Genomic DNA, 18,195 nt, shown 5'->3' on the forward strand with positions numbered 1-18,195 from the left:
CCTTTCGGCCTCTGGTTGGACGCAGAGGGGGCGCGCCTCAGAATGTGGGGACCCCTAATCTGGGGTCAGAGGGCAGTTTGGCGCCCCCTTCTCCTGCGGGGCGGGGAGAGTGGCAGAATTCCAGCTAAACCCGGTTTTACAAGAACTCCAGGCCAGGTGCTGATCAGCCTGGACGCTGGGGTCCGAAATTCCCTTTCCAACCCCCTGGGGGTGTGTGGGTGGGTGACCGAAGTCAGGAACACCAGCGACACTTTTTTTTTAAACAAAACTTTATTGATAATAGTTTTCAAATATGTTTACAACAGCACACTGTTCAAGAGGAAGTTGCGTCCTTCGCAGCACACAGGTTGAATCGCCCCCGCGCCCACCCGGGGCCCCACCCCAGGCCTGAGAGCTCCTCCTGGGATGGGGAGAAATTATGAGAGGGACAAATGTGGGGATGAATGGGGTGACTCCCGACTTTTCTATTGAGAGAAAAAACCCACAATGGGGGGGGCGGGGAGAACGGGTGATTGACAGCGGACAGCTAAGCAGAGGAGGAGCGCCCAGGATGGGGGGGGTGGGGGCGGAGGCTCCTGGGTGAATAAAACAAGCAGCCCCTCCCCAGCAACCTTGGCCTTGAACTCTGGGCCGTCTGGGGGAGGGGGGGGCTTTGCCTCCTTTTGCGTGGGTGGCCTTCCCAACTGAGAGGAGGCTGGACATTAAAATCTAGTTGAGAATAAAATTAAGAAGTTTGGGGAGAGTGTTACTGGGAGGAAAGACCCTGGGCTCAGGGCTCCCCCTCTATCTTTTCAGGGGACAACTCCTCTTTGGCAGGGAGAGGGGCAGCTGCTTTGTCTGGGTCCCGAAGCCCAAGGGTGAAGACAGGTCTATTGGGGCAGAAGGGAGTGGGGGCTTCCTAAAGGGGCTGAGACCCTTCCAGGCTTGGCAAGGACCCCAAGGGGGCAGGGGGGCGGGGGAGATTAGCAGCTTGGGGGAGAGGTTTGAACCCCAGCTCCTTCCTTTACAGTCTGCTTCCCAGCCTTGTTAAAATGGATTTGGTGAGGAGGGGCATGGGAAGGGGTGGGAGAGGAAGGAGGGAGGGAGGCATTGGTGGAACTTAAATAAGATTGTAAATTGTTTTTTTAAAAAATTCTATTAAGTAGCCCGCTGAACATGTCACTAAAATCTTTCCTTCCCTGGCAAGATTGCTCTGAAGGGAAGGTTAGCCTTTCATTCATTCGCCCTTAGAGAGTGGTGCCTGTGGTTTGTTTTTTTTGGGGGGGGGGGCAGGTGGCTGGAGTTAAGTTTGGGCCCCTCTTTCCACACCCTGTCCCTAACACACCAGCAAGACCTGATCTGACCTGAAGAAGGGAAGAACTGAGAAACTCGTTTAAAACAGGCAGAAGTGGGCTAGGGTGGGGGGCTGTGGGGGAGGAGGGAGGCAAAAGCGGTAGGGGGGGCGGGGGGGGCAGGAGGGAGAAGGGGGTGAGGGGGAGCAGCTGGTGTTTCCCTCCAAATATCTGGGCTTCCTGCTCCCCCTACCCTGGAGGGTGGGGCGGGGGCGGGTGAAATTAGATGCAAGGAACTCTGGGGCCCTCTGGCTGTTCAATCCAACCCTCCCACCCACCACAAAAAAAAAAAAAAAAAAGAAACAAAGAAAGAAAACCCATGGGGGCACAGGCACACCCCTAAAACTCAGAAAACTCCTTGCCACACTTCTCATTGATGGAGACCCGGATCTCTTCCTCCTCATAGTCATCAAAGTTACTCGTGTCCCCAGGGCCTTTAAACTTTGGTATGAAGGGAGCTTCCACCTGGAGAGGGGTCAAGAACCATTCAGACCTCAGCAGTCAACATAATCATCGTTACAACAATAAATGCGAATGGGCTAACATTCGTGAGATCACTTACTCTGACCCAGGTCTGATCTTAGCATTAGGGTGTGGACTCATCTGAACAACCCAAGAATCTTATTATAGCCAACTCACCGATGGGGAAATTACTTTCCAGAGAGGGAAGTCTCCGGTTCAAGGTCACAGAGTGGCCAAATGACCCCACATTTCTGTTTCTATACCCCCAATGCTCTAAGTTACCTCATCTAAATTGACCCAGAGCCCGCAGCCTATTTTCAAATTCCCCTTCCCTTTTCATCTCTCCATTGGCAATACTCCCTGGCTCTTGCCCAGCCCCCTCCAAAACCCTCAGAGCACAAGGGGAAGGGGGGGCCTACCTTCCTCTGGTAGATGGCGATCCAGTCAGTCGTGGCAAACCACTTGTGGTTCTTGATATCATTGACCCCGTTCTTGAGGTTCCCAAAGCGTTTGGTGAGGTCCACCTGCAGGAGGTTCCGCAGCAGATCCTTCAGGTCGGAGCTGAAGTGGGACGGGAACCGCACCTGGAGAGGGGGTAACACAAACAGATTGGGAAGCTGATCTGGAGCTTGGGGAGCCCAGAACACTGCCTTCGCCATCCAATTGTCTTATTGGGTGGAGGACCCCAAACCAGAGTGTGCATCGGAATTCCATTGAAACAGCTTGCTGGGCCCACTAGAGTTTCTGATTCAGGATATCTGATTCAGGTGGGGCCTGAAAGTCTATATTTCTAGCCAGTTCCTGGGCCATGCTGATGCTGCTGGAGAGGTAAGAGCTATGAGGTTCCCATTTTATTCTTCTGTCTGCACCAGGCGGCTTGTGGGATCTTAGTTTCCCAACCAGGGATTGAACCCAGGCCCTCGGCAGTGAAAGTCCAGAGTCCTAACCACTGGACTGCCGGGGAATTCCCAAGGTTCCCATTTCTGTTTCCTGAGAAGAGAAAACTGAGGCTCGGAAGGATTAAACAGCTTGCCCAAGATCCCAGAGAGGAGCAGGGCAAGTTGGTTCCATCTGGGGTCTGTTGGACTCCAGAACTTGCATTCTTAGCCGCTGCTTCCTGAGGCAGCTCTGCTGGGGTCTGGGGACTTCAGAAATATTCATGCTTCTGAGAGAAATAATTGTTTGTCTATTTCTCTCTCTCTCTCTGCATAGCTAAGGCTCTTCCATTCTTTAAGGCTCAGTTCAACTCTTTCAGAAACTTTCCCCAAATGCTTTGAGTCCACAGCTTTGTATGCAGTCACTGAATTTAGAGTTGCAAAAACCGACTTCCAGCACTGCTCTGCCTCTTCCATGCTGTGTGACCTTGGCCAAGGCCCTTAACCTCTCTGGGCCTGTGCCTGCCTCTCTGGCATGGGGCAGATATCCCAGGGTTGCATGAGGGAGATAATCCCACTGAGGGTGCGTGGGAACTGTGAAATGCTACAAAGAAGGGAGTCATGCTCATCTTCTCTCCCCTCTCGGAAACATCTATGGCTTTTTCTTTTTTTTTTCCCCACTCTGGGCCATTTTCTTGGCAATTTCTATTCTGCCTGGTGGCAGACACCTCATCTTTCCCTTTTTTAGTGACCCCACTTTGCAGGTGGTGATTCTCTCAACCTCTCTGAGAGGCAAGTGGCTAGTTCCCCAGTTCTGAGATGGATAAGACTCAGAGAAGCGAAGACATTGGCCTGAGGTTTCAAAGCCGATGGGTGGCAGAGCTGGGACTTAGAGCCAGGTCAGCCCACCTAGGCTGAGCTGGGAGCCACTCCCACCATTTCCTGGTTCAGATGGAGGGATGGTTGGTCCTCCTGGTGAGGTGGGTGAGCTGCAGTCAGAGGTGGGGTCCCCAACCTCTTTTGAGACGATGCTGCCGTGTGATCTTGAACCAGACGTGTCCAATCTCTGCACCTCAGCTTCCTCACTCCCTCAGAGTGCTGGGGTACGACCGAGGGGGTGCATGGGGCAGTGGGTAGTTAATGCACTCCGGGGCTCTAACGGTTCCGCCACCCCTTACCCGCACCCTCCAAGTTAGAAAGTCTGCATTTGGGAAAGGAGGCAGGGCCTTACGTCCAAAGTGACTCCCCGGAGGGGTCTGGGGTAGCGCCTGGGAACTGAACATGCTCGCTTTTTTGCTGTGAAATTTGTGAAAATTCATGCTAAGGGGGCCGACTAGAGACGAGACGAGCCTCCTGGCAGGCACGGCAGGAGTTTGGGTGAGACCTGGGGTTTTGAAAACCCTTAGGATTTCGGCACTGTGGTCCAGAATCAGACAGCGAGGTTGTGTGAAGTGGTGGCCTCAGTTAGCGTAGTGGGTGTGTCTGGCTTGACTTGATGAACTTCTTGATTGTTCTTTTTCTGTTTTTCTTTGGCCGCCCCACACAGCACTCGGGATCTTAGTTCCCCAGCTAGGGATCGAACCTGTGCCCCCTGCAGTGGAAGCAAGCTCAGAGTCCGAACCACTGGACTGCCAGGGAATTCCCTAGACTGTTCTGACAATGACGATCAGGGCTCCACAGTGAGCAGGACAGGCAGGGGAGGGTCAGTCTTAGGGCTGAGCCCCCATATCCGGGCCTCACCTTCCCAGAGACAATCTTCTCATAGATCTGGATGGGCTGGTCAGCGAAGAAGGGCGGGTAGCCAGCGGCCATCTCATAGATGAGAACCCCCAGGGCCCACCAGTCCACAGCTTTGTTGTAGCCCTGGAGCGAGAGGAGGGGCACAGTTGAGGGGAGAAGGGTGAGGAGGGGGCCGCCGGCAGTGGAGCAGGCCTCAGAGTGGTGGGAGGGGTAGGGAAGCGCCTACTTTACTTAGGATGATCTCGGGGGCCAGGTACTCGGGGGTGCCGCACAAGGTCCAGGTGCGGCCTTTCACACGCTTGGCGAAACCGAAGTCTGTCACCTGTGGGCACAAGAATGGGGAGTTGGCCGGGAGTGTGGGAGGGTTCAGGCTGTGGCCACCCGGGGCTGCCCCTTGCCCAGCCCAGTGGGCACCTGAATGTAGCCCTGCTGGTCGATGAGGAGGTTCTCCGGCTTCAGGTCCCGGTAGATGAGATCGAGCGAGTGCAGGTACTCGAAGGTCAGGACAATCTGGGCTGCGTAGAAGCGGGCATGGGGCTCACTGATGGGGACAAGCAGGGAGAGGATGGGTGAGAGTGGGTGGCCACACCAGCAGGACCTGCCCACCCCCAAATGGTCCAGCAGGTGGGCCTATCGAGCTGCCTCCAGCCTAGCGATCAAAATGCATCAGCAGAGCAGCCTTATTCATACACAGCCCCAAACTGGAAACAGCCCAAATGTCCATCAACAGAGGAATGGAATCACAGATTGTGATAGATTCCTACAATGGGATCCTACCCAACACCACCACCAGGACAAATGATGAATATACCCAACAATGTGGCTGGATCACAAAACGATTATGTGAAGCAAGAGAAGAAAGGGACAAAAGAATATGAACTGTGTGATTCCATTTATATCAAGTCCAGACCCAGACCAAACACATTTATGGTGTTTGAAGCCAGAAAGGACGTTTGCCTTTGTTGGGGTGGTGATTTGCCAAGAAAGGCATTTGAGGGAATTTTCTGGGGTGGTGGTTACACATGTGAATGCAGCTGTCAAAACTCATGGAACAGGGTATTGAAAACCTGTGCATTTTATTGTATGTAAAGTGAGTATCTATATAAATAAGATGGCACAAATCTAAAAACCACATGAAATTGCCCACTTACATGGTAACGCCTAAGTCACCGTGTTTGTTTTGTTTCGTGGTGGCTAAGACATTGTAGATTCCTCAGCTCGGGGGAAAAAGAACCCACAGGGACCTGGAGAGGCCACTTCCACGGACGACACCCATGCACACCCCTGGGGCTCAGAGCTCACCTGAACCTCCCGATCCGCCGCAGGTGTGAGAACATCTCCCCACCAGGCACGTACTCCATGATCATGTATAAATTTGAGTTGTCCTGTGGGAAGCAGCAGCTGATCAGGGCCCCGCTCCCCAAGCCCCAGGCCCCATCTGAAGGCAGGTGTCAGACATAAAGCGACAACAACCATTTTGGTTCCCATGTGACGCACGTTCCAAGTGCCAGGCACTGTGCTCACTGATTACCTGTCTCATTTCATTCTGCCCGTGAGAAAGAAGGGGCAGCCATGATCCTGCTTACGGGAGCCAAAAGTGAGGGCTCGCTAGAAGTACATCAGGGACCTGGCTGGCATGCCTGGGCTGCAGAGAGAACTCTGTGGTGGCTCCTGTCTGTGACTGTCTTGAGCAAGGCTCTTGGGGCCACAGTTTTGTCATCTGTCAAATGGGACCAGGACGGGCTACAGATTTTGTGAGTCCCCCCTCGAAATAAAAGTGAGGCCCCCTGTTAAAAAAATGATTATGAATTTCAAGATAGTGGCAGCAGAGCCTTAAACAAAGCGTGGGGTCCTTGTGACTGCTAGGGTCACAGGCCCTGAGGGGCCTTTCCCAACTCTCACAGTCATGGCTTAGGACGGCACCCAAAATAGCTCACGCAGGGTGCTCATGATGCGGTTGGAACTGTCATGGCAGCCCCACCAGGTGGGGCCGGCCATGATCCCCATTTTACAGATGAAGAAACTAAAGCTCATGGGAGTGAAGTTTCTTGCCAGGGTCACACAGCCAGGAAGTGCAAGGCTGGGATTTGAACCCAGGCTGAGCGGCAGTTTGTGGCTGTGTGTCAGGTTCTTGCTATCAATGGAACAATGATTTTGAGGTATGTTATCCAGGTTGGGGGACTTGCCCAAGTTTATCAAGCTATAAGTTGGCAGGCCCAGTTGAACTTGGGGTCTATCAGAGCCCCAGGCTGACTTGCCGTCCACCCCCGGGGGTCTTCTTCACCGCTCCCCCATCAGTGGGTCTGCCTTTTCGGGCAACCACTGGTTGTGGTTGGCCGAGCCCCAGCTCTGGGAACCCAGAGGCTGCACCACCAGGCAGTGGCCCTGGTCTGCGGCCGCTGGGACCCCACCTTGAAGGAGAACTCGAGTTTGACAAGGAACGGAAAGTTGACCGCTTGCAGGATGCGCTTTTCGTTCAGGGTGTGCTCAATCTGTTTCAGCTTTACCACCTGCAGGGGTGGGAGGGAAGAGGAGAGAGGAGGCGGTGTGAGAGAGCTCTTTTCTTCCCTGCCACCCAAAAGTAGATGTGCCAGGGCCGGGCCGGGTCCTCCATCCAGAATCGTTTGAGTGCCTGGGGCCTGTCAAGCCCTGGGCTGGGTGCCTGTCCCCACATGGCATGCAGTTCAGGGCAATAACACATGAGTCACCAGGCCACAGGGGTCAGAGCTGTGATGGGGAAGCTTGGGGCCTGTGGATGCCCAGATAAGGCATCTGGTGAAGCCTGGGGAGTCAGAGAAGGCTTCCTGGAGGAAGGGGCAGCTGAGTTGAAACCAAACAGACAGGTGGGAGTAGCACCCAAGGGGTAGGGGATTTAGAAATACCTTCCCTGCATCTAGAGGACACCCCGCCCCCCACATCCACTTGAACCCAGGGCTAATTCCTCCTCAGCCCTCAGCTGTCCCCAGCAGCCGTCTCACACTCTCTGACAGGAGCCCTGAGGGGTATGCAATGGGAGCATGCAAGTTTGGAAGCCCAGATGCAGAGAGGGGAAGTGCCGTGCCCAAGTTCACATGCAGCTAGTCAACATCAGTCCAGCTTGTCACATGCAGGCAGCCTGGCCCCTTGGTCAGCTCTAAGCCCCACTGCACTGGGGCTTTTTCTGCTTTGCTCACAGCTACATCGTTTGGGTCTATACCTGCACTGTCCAGTAGATTCCACACTAGCCACGTACGGCTGCTGAGTACTTGAAATGTGGTTCGTTGACTGGGGAACCAAGTTTAAAATTTGAAGTATCTAAAATGAAAATTTAGGGCTTCCCTGGTGGCGGAGTGGTTAAGAATCCACCTGCCAACGCAGGGGACACGGGTTTGAGCCCTGGTCTGGGAAGATCCCACATGCCGAGGAGCAACTAAGCCCCTGCGCCACAACTACTGAGCCTGCACTCTAGAGCCCGCGAGCCACAGCTACTGAGCCCGCACGCCACAACTACTGAAGCCCTTGTGCCTAGAGCCTGTGCTCCGCAACAAAGAGAAGCCACCGCACTGAGAAGCCCGCACACCGCAACGAAGAGTAGCCCCTGCTCTCTGCAACTAGAGAAATCCCGCGCTCAGCAACGAAGACCCAAGGCAGCCAAAAAGAAAAAAAAAAAAAATTATATATAAAATGAAAATTTAGGGACTTCCCTGGCAGCACAGTGGTTAAGAATCCACCTGCCAATGGAGGGGACACAGGTTTGAGCCCTGGTCTGGGAAGATCCCACATGCTGTGGAGCAACTAAGCCCGTGCGCCACAACTACTGAGCCTGCACTCTAGAGCCTGCGAGCCACAACTACTGAGCCCGTGTGCCACAACTACTGAAGCCCTCGCGCCTAGAGCCCGTGCACCGCCAAGAAGAGTACCCCCCGCTCGCTGCAACTAGAGAAAGTCCATGCACAGCAACGAAGACCCAACTCAGCCAAAAATAAATAAAGAAATTAAAAAAAAAGAAAATTTAAAAACTGATACTTGGCACAGTTACCAGACAACTTTCAAGCCTGTTTGGAACAACCTGGGCTACGTGAATCTGCTTTTTCAATTTCTCTACTTTTTCTTGTCTTTCCAGTGAAAATTAACATGTGAATGGAGATGTGTTATATGTGTAAAATACACGCTGGATTTCTAAGACTTAGTATGGAAAAAAAGAATGTAAAATGTCTCATTAAGGATATTTCTACGCTAGATACATACGTTGAAATGATAATATTGTAGATATACTGGCTTAATTACAACATATTGTTAAAATGAATTCTGCCTTTGGGCTTCCCTCGTGGCGCAGTGGTTGAGAATCTGCCTGCCAATGCAGGGGACACGGGTTCGAGCCCTGGTCTGGGAAGATCCCACATGCCGCGGAGCAACTAGGCCCGTGAGCCACAACTGCTGAGCCTGCGCGTCTGGAGCCTGTGCTCCGCAACAAGAGAGGCCGCGATAGTGAGAGGCCCGCGCACCGCGATGAAGAGTGGCCCCCGCTTGCCGTAGCTAGAGAAAGCCCTCGCAAAGAAGCGAAGACCCAACACAGCCAAAAATAAATAAATAAATAAATTAAAAAAAAAAAAAAAGAGGCGACTGTTGTAATGACTTAAAATTCTAAAAAAAAAAAAAATGAATTCTGCCTTTTTAAAAATTTTTAAAACGAAGATTCTAGGGAATTCCCTGGTGGTTCAGTGGTTAGGACTCTGTGCTCTCACTGCCGAGGGCCCGGGGTTCGATCCCTGGTTGGGGAACTAAGATCCTGCAAGCCACGCAGTGCTACCAAATAAATAAAAAAAAATAAAATGAGGATTCTAGAAAATTTAAAACCCTATGTGGCTTGTGTGGTATGTCTCCTGGATGGTGCTGCTCTAGAGCATTGCCTGGCAAAAAGTAGGGTTTCAAAAATATTTACAAAGGGCGGGGGGCGGTGTGATGAATTGGGAGATTGGGATTGACATATATACACTAATATGTATAAAATGGATAACTAATAAGAACCTGCTGTATAAAAAAATAAATAAAATAAAATTCAAAAACAAAATATTTACAGAAAGAAGGTCTGTGTAAACATCACTTCCCCCAGGAAGACTTCTGGCTTCCTCGATACAGGCTAGGTGTCTGAGCCCGTGTGGGCTTTACGTCTTCGGGTACTTTTCCTCCTGGGGAAAGCTTTCTGAAGGCAGCATGGTACCCTTCCCGCCCTTGGGTCTGGCACATTATGGAGGCTCAGGAAATAGCTGGTGAGTGGATAGGTGGGAAGACCACTCCAGGTGGTGGGAACAGCCCAGGCAAAGCCCTAGTGGCTGGGACCAGGGCCTTGTGGCAGGGCTGGGCTCACCTTCTGTTTGTCGAGGATCTTCATGGCAAAGTGGTTCCCAGTCTCCTTGTGCTTCACCAGCATCACCCGCCCAAAGGAGCCCGTGCCTAGGGTCTTGATTCGTTCAAACTGATCCAAATGGGCTGTATTCTGTGGGCAGAAGGGTCTGGAGGGTCAGGGACCACCCCCAGCCCCACCCTGTCTAGCCTGCTAGGCCAAAGTTTGGGGTGTTCCCTCTGCCACCAGCAGAGGGGGCCCTGGGGACCAGGTGGAGCCAGGGGGGTGAGGACAGGGGGTGGAAAAACAAGATGGCGGAGGGTACATTCCTCAAGGCTGGTGGCAGGGGCCAGATCCGGCCCTGGCCTGGGGCCCAGGAGCTGCTGGCAGCTGCCTGGGGGGCAGGGGCCGCCAGTTGGACGGGGTTGGTGGGGTGGGGGAGCCTGGCAGTGAGTGATCAGGTGCCCCCATGGGCATCTAGAGAGCGAATGAGGGCAGGTCTGGAGCCCTCCACGGGGCCATAAAATCCTAGCCATGGCACAGGGATGCAGTTGAAGGGCAGGGGGCTGTCAGCTATCCCTCCCAGGGCTCTGTACCCAGCGGGCTTACCTGAGCAGGATTTTCCCATTTTTTAAGAAAATCTTCTTTGGCTTTGGCTAAGAACTCTTTCACTGAAAGGAAAAGACGAGAGAGTGAGATGGAGACCCCATCTTGTTGGCGTGGGCCTGGGCTATTCCTGGGGAGATGCCGATTTGTGGAAAGCGGGGTGCAGTCATCTCAATCCAGAGCCTGACCTTCTCCCAGTGCCTTCGGGTGTCCTGGCTGAGTCTGAGGGTAGCCTGGCGGGGGGGGGGGGCCCTGATCTGGGCTGGGGTCTGGGGTCTCCTTTACTACAGAGAGGTGGGGTCCAGCCTCAGTTCTGTCCAAAACGGGGGACAGGGCAACTCGGGGGTCACTCTCAGGGGGACAGAGAGCGGTGCCCAGGCCAGCCCATCCCCACTCGCCCCAGTTCTGACCGACATTCCAGGGCCAGGGACGACGCCAGCCGAGGTATTTATAGCCTCGGGATTTGGCTGCTCCTCTGGCCCCTTCTCTGGGGAGGCCGGCCCGGGGTGGAGGCCTCTGGGGCTCGGGTAGCAGGCGCCCTTGGGGGGTTCAGCTGTTGCCTTGGCCCCCAGCTGGCTCCATTCCCACCTTTGCCAATGGAGGGGCCCTCGTTCCAGAGCTCGTTCAAGGGAAGCCTCGCCTGATGCCTGCCCCCTACAGGCCCTTCAGCACCCCAAGGCGAACATCACCATCTGGCTAACATTGAAGACTTCCTGGCGGACCCTGGGCTTGCTGCTTTACGTCCACTATCTCATTTGGTTCACTTGTCAACTTTCCTTTTATCCATTCTCGCTGTTTACCACCCTAGGAAACTGAGGCCTGAAAACAGGCATTCCCGCCCATGTGGAGAGGCAGCCCGGCAAAACAGTTAAGGGCCAGGACTCTGGGATAAGATCAAGTTCAGATTCCAGCCTGGTCCCTGATGAGCTGTGTGACCTTAGGCAACTGATCGCACCTCTGGGCCTTGGTTTTCCTCATCTGTAAAATGGGGATAATAATAGTAATGACCTGGTGGGGTGGTTGTGAGGACTGAATGAGTTAATCTTGGCAAAGGGGGTTTGGATGGTGGCTGGTACAGGGGTTAGTGCCATATAAATGTCAGCTATTAATTTTGCTTTTAAGTAGTTTTTAAAATGGAGGTATAAAATACAGGAGGAGCACTGAGTGCTCAAATCTTAAATGCTCAACCTGATGGATTCTTACAGTATGTCCTTGTAACCGCCCCCTGGGGTCAGGCGCATTGTTGTTCAGGGACCCTCCCTGTGTGCCAGCTCTGTGCTGAGTGCTTTCCATGCTTAATTCCTACACTGATGGCTCAGAGCTGCTATTACTCTCATTGTACAGATGAGAAGACTGGTCTCAGATCACTTCGCGGACCCCACTGCCCACGAGGTTAACTGCTTTGCTTCTGACTGGTTGCAGGGCACCAGGATGGCCCATGGACAGAGCCGTCCTCAACCCTGATGTTCCTGGGACGGTTGAGGGGTCCTGCACACTTGTACTTTGGCCTTGCCTGTCATCTACCTATCTCACCCATATGCAGTGCCAGGAATCCCCACAGCCTTGTGGGTAGCCACCCCCCCGCCCCCCATCACCCGCAAGGCTCTCCCTCAGCATTTGCAGAGAAGAGCCTTCCATGGAGCTGCAAGCATGGCAGATGGAGGAGAGACTGTGGGCTAGGAAAGCCCTACAAAGAATGACCAGGCAGAGAAGGGGTGGTCAAAGAATGGCCAAGAGTCCTAGGCTGGTGCCTGGCTGAGCCACCAACTGTCTGAGACCTCTCTGAGCCCGGGGGCTGCACCACATCCAATGCTTTCACTGGCAGAATCTTTTTTGACACACAACACCTTCCTTGGAAACCTCCAAACGTACACACTGAATTCTGGATGAAGGTGGGGGTGAAGGCACCCTCTTGGGATTCTACCATCACCCACTCAAAAAGGCAGAGAGGAGCGAGTTTAAGAGGAATCCAGGAGAAAGCCTGGTCCTGCTTCCTCTTTTGCTCTCAGCCATCCCTGAGAACTGCCATGTCCTGTTTTTCCCAACTTGGTGGGTCTGTGCCTCTGTCTGTCTGCTGGTACCCCACTAAGAGGCTCCACACGGTGCCTTGATTCTGACACAGCCCTGTTCTGGCCTTTCAAAGTGCTGAAGGGCCCAGGCTGTGTGCTCTCTGGTGCCATCAGCTTGCCAGATCTGGGGATGGGGCACAGGGTGTGGCAGTACCAGGAAGAGTGGGCAGATAAAGAGGGATAATGATGGGGGGAACCCCAGCCAGGAGCCCCCATACTCACCTCTGCTTCCTGCCTCTTCCAGCAGAGGGTAAAATGGGGGGTAGAGTGGGATGGGGTGATCTGGGGCCCCTGGCCAGCAAGGCTCAGGGTGCTGGCTGCGGCTTAGGTGCCCAGAGGGTGCGGCGCAGGTAGCCCAGGAAACGGACAGTCAGATGGCCCCAGAGAAGCAGCTGCAGCCACAGCTGGAAGGTGGTCTCTGAGTCCCCATCCCAGCCTCTACCTGACCCCAGATCCATCCCAGGTCTCCCTGAGCTCTCCCTGGAACCTTCCCTTTGCAGGGAAACCAGGAATACGCAGAGCCTCTGAGCTGGCTTCCTCTGGAGGGCCTCGGGGGACAGGGGAGGAGGAGCTGGTTGCCAGGGAAGCATTTAAAGGTACCTGCTCCTGCTGGCCAAGGTTTGTAAAGGCCCTCCTTGGCAGGAGGTGGTGGGAAGATTCTCCTGAGGGTGTCCCTCCTCTGGCTGGCCTGCCTGCCCTGGGGGCGGGGTGCTAAAGCTAACTTCCCGTTCCAGGGACTCCACTGCTCCCGGGCTGCCAGGCCCTGCCTTTCTCAGTGGGTGCTGGACTACCCTGAGGATGACACCCAATGTGCCCAGGGCAGTGCCCACTGGGCAGAGGGGAAGGAGTTAAGGCTCAGGCCCAGGCAGCAGCTGGGGCCTCCCTGGGGGCCAAAGAGGCCCCAGAGCTCCGTTAATTAGCCGAAAGAGCAGCTGGAGAGAAAGGCGGGAGTGGGGGGGGGGGTGCAGTGAGAGCTACCCTATCTCCTCCCCCAAGTGCTCTTTGAACCTGGAGCCCCCAAATTCTGCTACTTTGAGAAAGAAATGGGTACATCTGACTTTGTCTTGCTTCTATGCAGGGGCGGAGAGGGGAATGGCATCCTGGGATGTCCTTGGCCTCTATCAAACCTTGCCCTGTGCTTGGCTCTGCTCTCAGCCATGAAAGTCCAAACCGGAAACGAAACGCTAAACCCCGGGGTGGGGGAGGGGGAGGCAGCCTTGACCATCTTCCTCCTTCTTTCCAGATCCCAAAAGAAGTGGAGCGTCAGTGGCAGCTTCTCCTGAGAGTGCCTGGCACCCATGGCCCCTGCTGACAACAGGAAGTGGCAGAGAAGGGAAACCCAGCTGGCTGCTGTCTTTAGAGCCTGTCAGCCGGCCCATGTCTCCCACAGGAGGGGTGTCAGCCTCCACCTTGGTCCGGATTCAATTGGAGCTCACAGAGAGAGCATCCCTCAAAAAGCCAGGGCCCCATCAGGAGGCAGGAGCCCAGCCTCAGACCCCCCAAGACAACAATCTCAGGACCTGCTGCTCCCCGAAACCTGGTTGTCCTGGAAATTCTGGGGCAGGAATGCCAAGCCCTGGACTGGACCATCCCCCAGCCTGAGCTGGACCCCAACACTGGACTGGACCAACCCGCAGTCTGATGGACCCTCATTCTATACTGGATCACTGTCCATTATGACGTGGAGTCCATCACTGAGCTGGACCAACCCCCAATCTGAGCTGGACCTCAACACTGAGCTGGATTACCCCATTGCCTGGCTCTGAGCTGGACCCCCGCTCTGGGTGGACCATCCCCCCTTGTCTGAACTCAACCACCCATCTCGCCTGCTCTTCCCCAGGCCCCCCAGCTCAGGGTTATTAGTAAGGGAGGGTTTCTAGGGCCAGCCAGGGGACCACAGACTTTTCCTCTTCACCTGTTCCCTAAACTCTACTGCAATCCTTCCCTGACTTGAGTGTCAGAGTGTGCCTGGTAAGTTGCTATAGCAACAGGGCTCAGCCTCACCATCGCTGGGGTTGGAAGCCATCACTCAGTCTTCCTCTCAGGGCACCAGGACTATGGTGGCTGGGAAGGCTCATGAGACCTGCTGCAGCAGCTTGGCTGCCCATCCCCAGAGCCCTGCCTATAGGGGGAGCCAGGGAGTTGTGGGGTGGTGTCAGGAAAAGAAACCCAACCTGGGGCCAGTGGGTGCAGGGAAAGGGCAGAGAGGACCCTCAAGCTTCTGTAAGCCTGGTTGGGCTAAAGGAAAAGCTGCCTTGGCAGGACCCTCTTGGGCACCCATACAACTGCCAACGCACAGACGGTGTTTGGCCCTCTCAGACTTCTGCAGTACGTTAGAGGGCCACAATTCTTCCCATTTAGGGACCTCTTGGGGGCAGTTCTCACTCTGAGAGCCTGGATCTGCTTGTCCTTGGGACCTGGGACGGGGGGTGGTGGTATCTGGAGGGCTCCTTCTCACCAGACCTGTCCCTTCTCCCATGGACCAGCTCTCAGGGGTGCCTTTGGCCAGGGCAGCCAAGGCCTGAGTCCCACTTGGCTGTCTGTCCCCAGGGCCTCTTGAGGCCACTGCCCTCTCTCAATTCCTCCAGCTTGCTCAGGGCCCAGGGCTTGGTCTTGTTTTTCTCTGCCCTCTTAGCATCTTACCCAGGCCCCTGCCAATGGCTCTGGCAACTTTGGGTACAGATTTCCCCCACCCCACCCCAGGGCTCATTCTGGATCCCTACCCTCTTGGGAAGAGACCAATGCTGTCCTGCCCCGGCATGGAGCCAGTAGTATAAGGGGCTGCAGGATGCTGAACTGGTGCCTACTAAGGTTTGGTCATTTTCCTTACTCCAGTAGGGCTGACATCTGGCAGATGAAATTCAGGTGCCCCCTGCAGGCTGGCCTGGCTACTACTACCCCACCCCCACCCGACCCTAGTTACGAGAAGGCAAATTTTGTCTTAACTCCATCCTCTCAGAATCGGAGATTTGAAGCGAAGAGGGGCTTCCTTCCTCATCCTATTTCCTTCTCTGAGAGCCCCTGCAAGCCTCTGGAAGGAAGTACAGCTTAGGGCATTTCCCAAAGTGTGACATAGGTCCCACTGGCAGGGCATGAAATGATTTTAGGGATGTTTCACTTTTCTAGTTACATTGTATTTTAATGCATATCAGAGAGAATATAACTGGCACAGCAATCCCATGATTTCATTTATAATATTGCTTAGGACGGATCAAAATTTACATCTGAACAAAAGTGAGTCAAAATTTTTATTTAAGTTAACAAAATAGAAATGAATATAGTAAAAATCAGGGAGGCGGCTTGAGAATGTTTGAGTTGGGAAATCCTGGGGTCCAGGAAGTTGTCTGGTAGGTGGATCTGGGTGTGAATCCTGCCTCTGTGGCATCATCTATGTCAAACTCAGAGAGCTCGTTTGGAAAATTCAGATAACAGCCCGTTATGAAAAATCACTCGAGCAGATAGATCTGTGGAGACCATTTAGCCTGGCACATCCTAGATGCCCAATAAACAGTGGCTCTATTTCATCATGATAGTCCATTCCTGGGTGTCCGGCCTGTGCTCTGAATTAGCGGTTCCTTCCGAAGCCTCTGATCTTTTTCTTACGGCTCCTTTTCCTTGTGTGGCTTTCCACCCCCACTCCCCACTGCATGTGTTTGATACGCCTTGAAAGTTTTCCAGGACTATGTCATCTCCCCAACTTTCAACTGAGCCACTGAAATGTACAGCTGCCTGCCTCCACCTTCCACCTCTCAGCCGGTCTCACCTGCTGGGGGCCCGGCCCCTCCCCCTCTGCCTAGTCCCCTCCAAGCTCATGCCCAGACCTTTTTTGGTCACTACGCACCTGCTCCTCTGTCATCAAGCGCTCAGCTACAGGCACTTGCCTTCCCGTCCCCCACCCATCGGTGACATGTCAGGCCTCTCCATGGTTGCTCGGTGACTCTGAGTTCTGCCATTTGAGTCTGGGTGGGAATAAAGTTCCCTGGCTTTCATGCCTGGGTCTTTCTGGGAGGGAGCATTCAGGGAACTCAGACACTGGGGTTTGAGACCAGTAACTGGGAAGAGCATATTTGGATGTGGCCATTCCTTTTCAACTCTATTTCTGGGTAACTGGAAGGGGATCCTAGCTGAGGTCCAGCTTTAGGCCTGGAGTGATGACAATTTAAGAGCTGGAGGACTTGAAGAAGGGGCTGGAGACCATTTCCGAAGGCATTTCCAGATAAAGACTCTCTTTCCCCGGCTGGCTGGAAAAGGCCAATATATTTGGGAGCTGAGGGGGAAATAGTCCCCTCTCTGGCTGGACGCTGGGAATGATCAGAATCTATTTGTCTCTTGGCAAAGCAAGTCATTAGATGTCAACCACTACTCTTGCCAACTGCCATCCCTTGAGTCCTCCTTCTCACCATCCCAGCTCAAGCTGAATGAGCCTTGCTAAACCCAGACCCTCTTCATCCCCTACTTTTCATCCCAAGCCAGGAGCAGGTGAAGAAGCCTGGGGGACTGGGTGAATGACAGAGCCTCAGTTGTGAAACAACCATTTATTGAAGGGCCCTCCAAGGAGCCTAGAGCTCACGGCACAGCAGGAGATGGGAAGGGGCTCTCTGCTGACACACACACACACACACACACCCCGCCCCCCGCAACCCTGGAAAGAGGACGCAATGAATTCCAGCAAGATCGGCTCAAACTTGGCTTTTGAAGCACAGAAGTAGTTCTCTAGGTTCATAAACAGTCTGCTACCCTAGCCAGGGACAGACGCTTGCTTGGAGGAGGAAGCACAAGCAGAGAAGCAGAGTGACAGAGAGTGACAGAGTGAGAGAGGGGCATAGGGACCCAGAAAGATCCTGTCCCCCATGCCAAGTGACACAGAAGAGAAAAACAATGCTGGAGGTGGCTCTGGGAAGTGCTCAAAGGGGACAGAGTGGGTTTGGAGGGGGGCTGTGATAAGGTGAAGAGGGGAAGGGCAGGAGAAAGATGGCGGGGGCTGGAGGGGGGAGGGGTGTGGTCACCAAGTGGCCAAGGTCCCTGCGGGGTGGAGGCATACCCCATAGCACTCCCAGACTGGCAGAGGCCTGGGTCGGGGTTTGGCAGTGGGTCACATCTGTGTAAGAGGTGAGTGAGGAAGTGGAGGGATTAGAATCTGGGGAGAGGGACCAGGAAAGGAGGCAGTGGGGGTGGTGACAGGGCCCCATGTGGGGCCCCAGCGGTCATACGTGCCATGGTTGGCAGTGACAGCTGGGGGGGAGCACAGTCTTTGCAGTGGGGGACGGTCTTTGGCAAGGGGGCTCCTACGGGGCCATCTGCGGGCCTTGGGCCCCAACCTTGGACAGGCAGGGGAAGGGGCGCTGGGGGATAAGCAGAGAGAAATGGGGGGGGGGGCGCGTGGGGGGAGGGGCCAGGCAGTGATGGATAGGGAGGGGGCTGGCAGCGCGGGGCCGGGATCGGGGTCACGGCCCGGGCACTCACCGCTCTCCTGCTCGCTGCCCTTCTTGGCCGCGGCGGCGTTGCCCATCGCGGCGGCGGCGGCGGCGGCCGGGGCCGGTCCCGGAGCTGCGGCGCGGCGGGTGCTGGAGGCGGCCCGCGGCCCCGGAGCGCGCTGGGCGGCGGCGGCGGCGGCCCCTCGGGTTGGCTGCGCTAGCTGCGGCGCCGCGACCCCCGCCCAGCCCCTGCTTCCCGCGTCTCTCCGCGCCCGCCCGCCCGGGAACCTCAGCCCAAGTCCGCTGCTGCTGTCCGTGACGCCCCCGCAGCCCGCAGCTCATTGGCCTAGGTCGCCCTGACTGACGGTGCTGCGC

At 54.8% G+C, this 18,195-nt stretch overlaps 2 protein-coding genes across 2 annotated transcripts; both read right to left on the bottom strand.

Annotated features, from left to right (window-relative positions):
- Positions 1–1,595: 1,595 nt before the first annotated feature.
- On the bottom strand, positions 1,596–18,128 carry PRKACA (protein kinase cAMP-activated catalytic subunit alpha). The gene is made up of 10 exons (XM_061190382.1): positions 17,870–18,128; positions 10,341–10,402; positions 9,756–9,884; positions 6,820–6,918; positions 5,711–5,793; positions 4,823–4,949; positions 4,635–4,730; positions 4,409–4,531; positions 2,213–2,377; positions 1,596–1,796 (listed from the first exon to the last, which is right to left on the bottom strand). The coding sequence occupies exons 1-10, from the start codon at positions 17,913–17,915 to the stop codon at positions 1,671–1,673; spliced, it is 1,056 nt and encodes a 351-aa protein (XP_061046365.1). The 5' UTR covers positions 17,916–18,128; the 3' UTR covers positions 1,596–1,670.
- On the bottom strand, positions 12,590–12,864 carry SMIM46 (small integral membrane protein 46). The gene has a single exon (XM_061188749.1). It carries the CDS (start codon positions 12,862–12,864, stop codon positions 12,712–12,714), a length of 153 nt encoding a protein of 50 aa, XP_061044732.1. The 3' UTR covers positions 12,590–12,711.
- Positions 18,129–18,195: the final 67 nt, after the last annotated feature.

Source organism: Eubalaena glacialis, chromosome 4 (genome assembly GCF_028564815.1).
Source record: "Eubalaena glacialis isolate mEubGla1 chromosome 4, mEubGla1.1.hap2.+ XY, whole genome shotgun sequence".
Lineage (NCBI taxonomy): Eukaryota > Metazoa > Chordata > Mammalia > Artiodactyla > Balaenidae > Eubalaena > Eubalaena glacialis.

What these genes read in the sequence shown, in the direction of transcription:
- SMIM46 (XM_061188749.1), bottom strand. Translation starts at nt 12,864, where the DNA reads ATGGATCTGGGGTCAGGTAGAGGCTGGGATGGGGACTCAGAGACCACC.
- PRKACA (XM_061190382.1), bottom strand. Translation starts at nt 17,915, where the DNA reads ATGGGCAACGCCGCCGCGGCCAAGAAGGGCAGCGAGCAGGAGAGCG. An exon ending in AATGGGAAAATCCTGCTCAG is followed by an intron (nt 9,885 to 10,340) that starts GTAAGCCCGCTG and finishes TTCTGCCCACAG; the next exon opens with AATACAGCCCATTTGGATCA. An exon ending in CGGCGGATCGGGAGGTTCAG is followed by an intron (nt 4,950 to 5,710) that starts GTGAGCTCTGAG and finishes TGTCCCCATCAG; the next exon opens with TGAGCCCCATGCCCGCTTCT.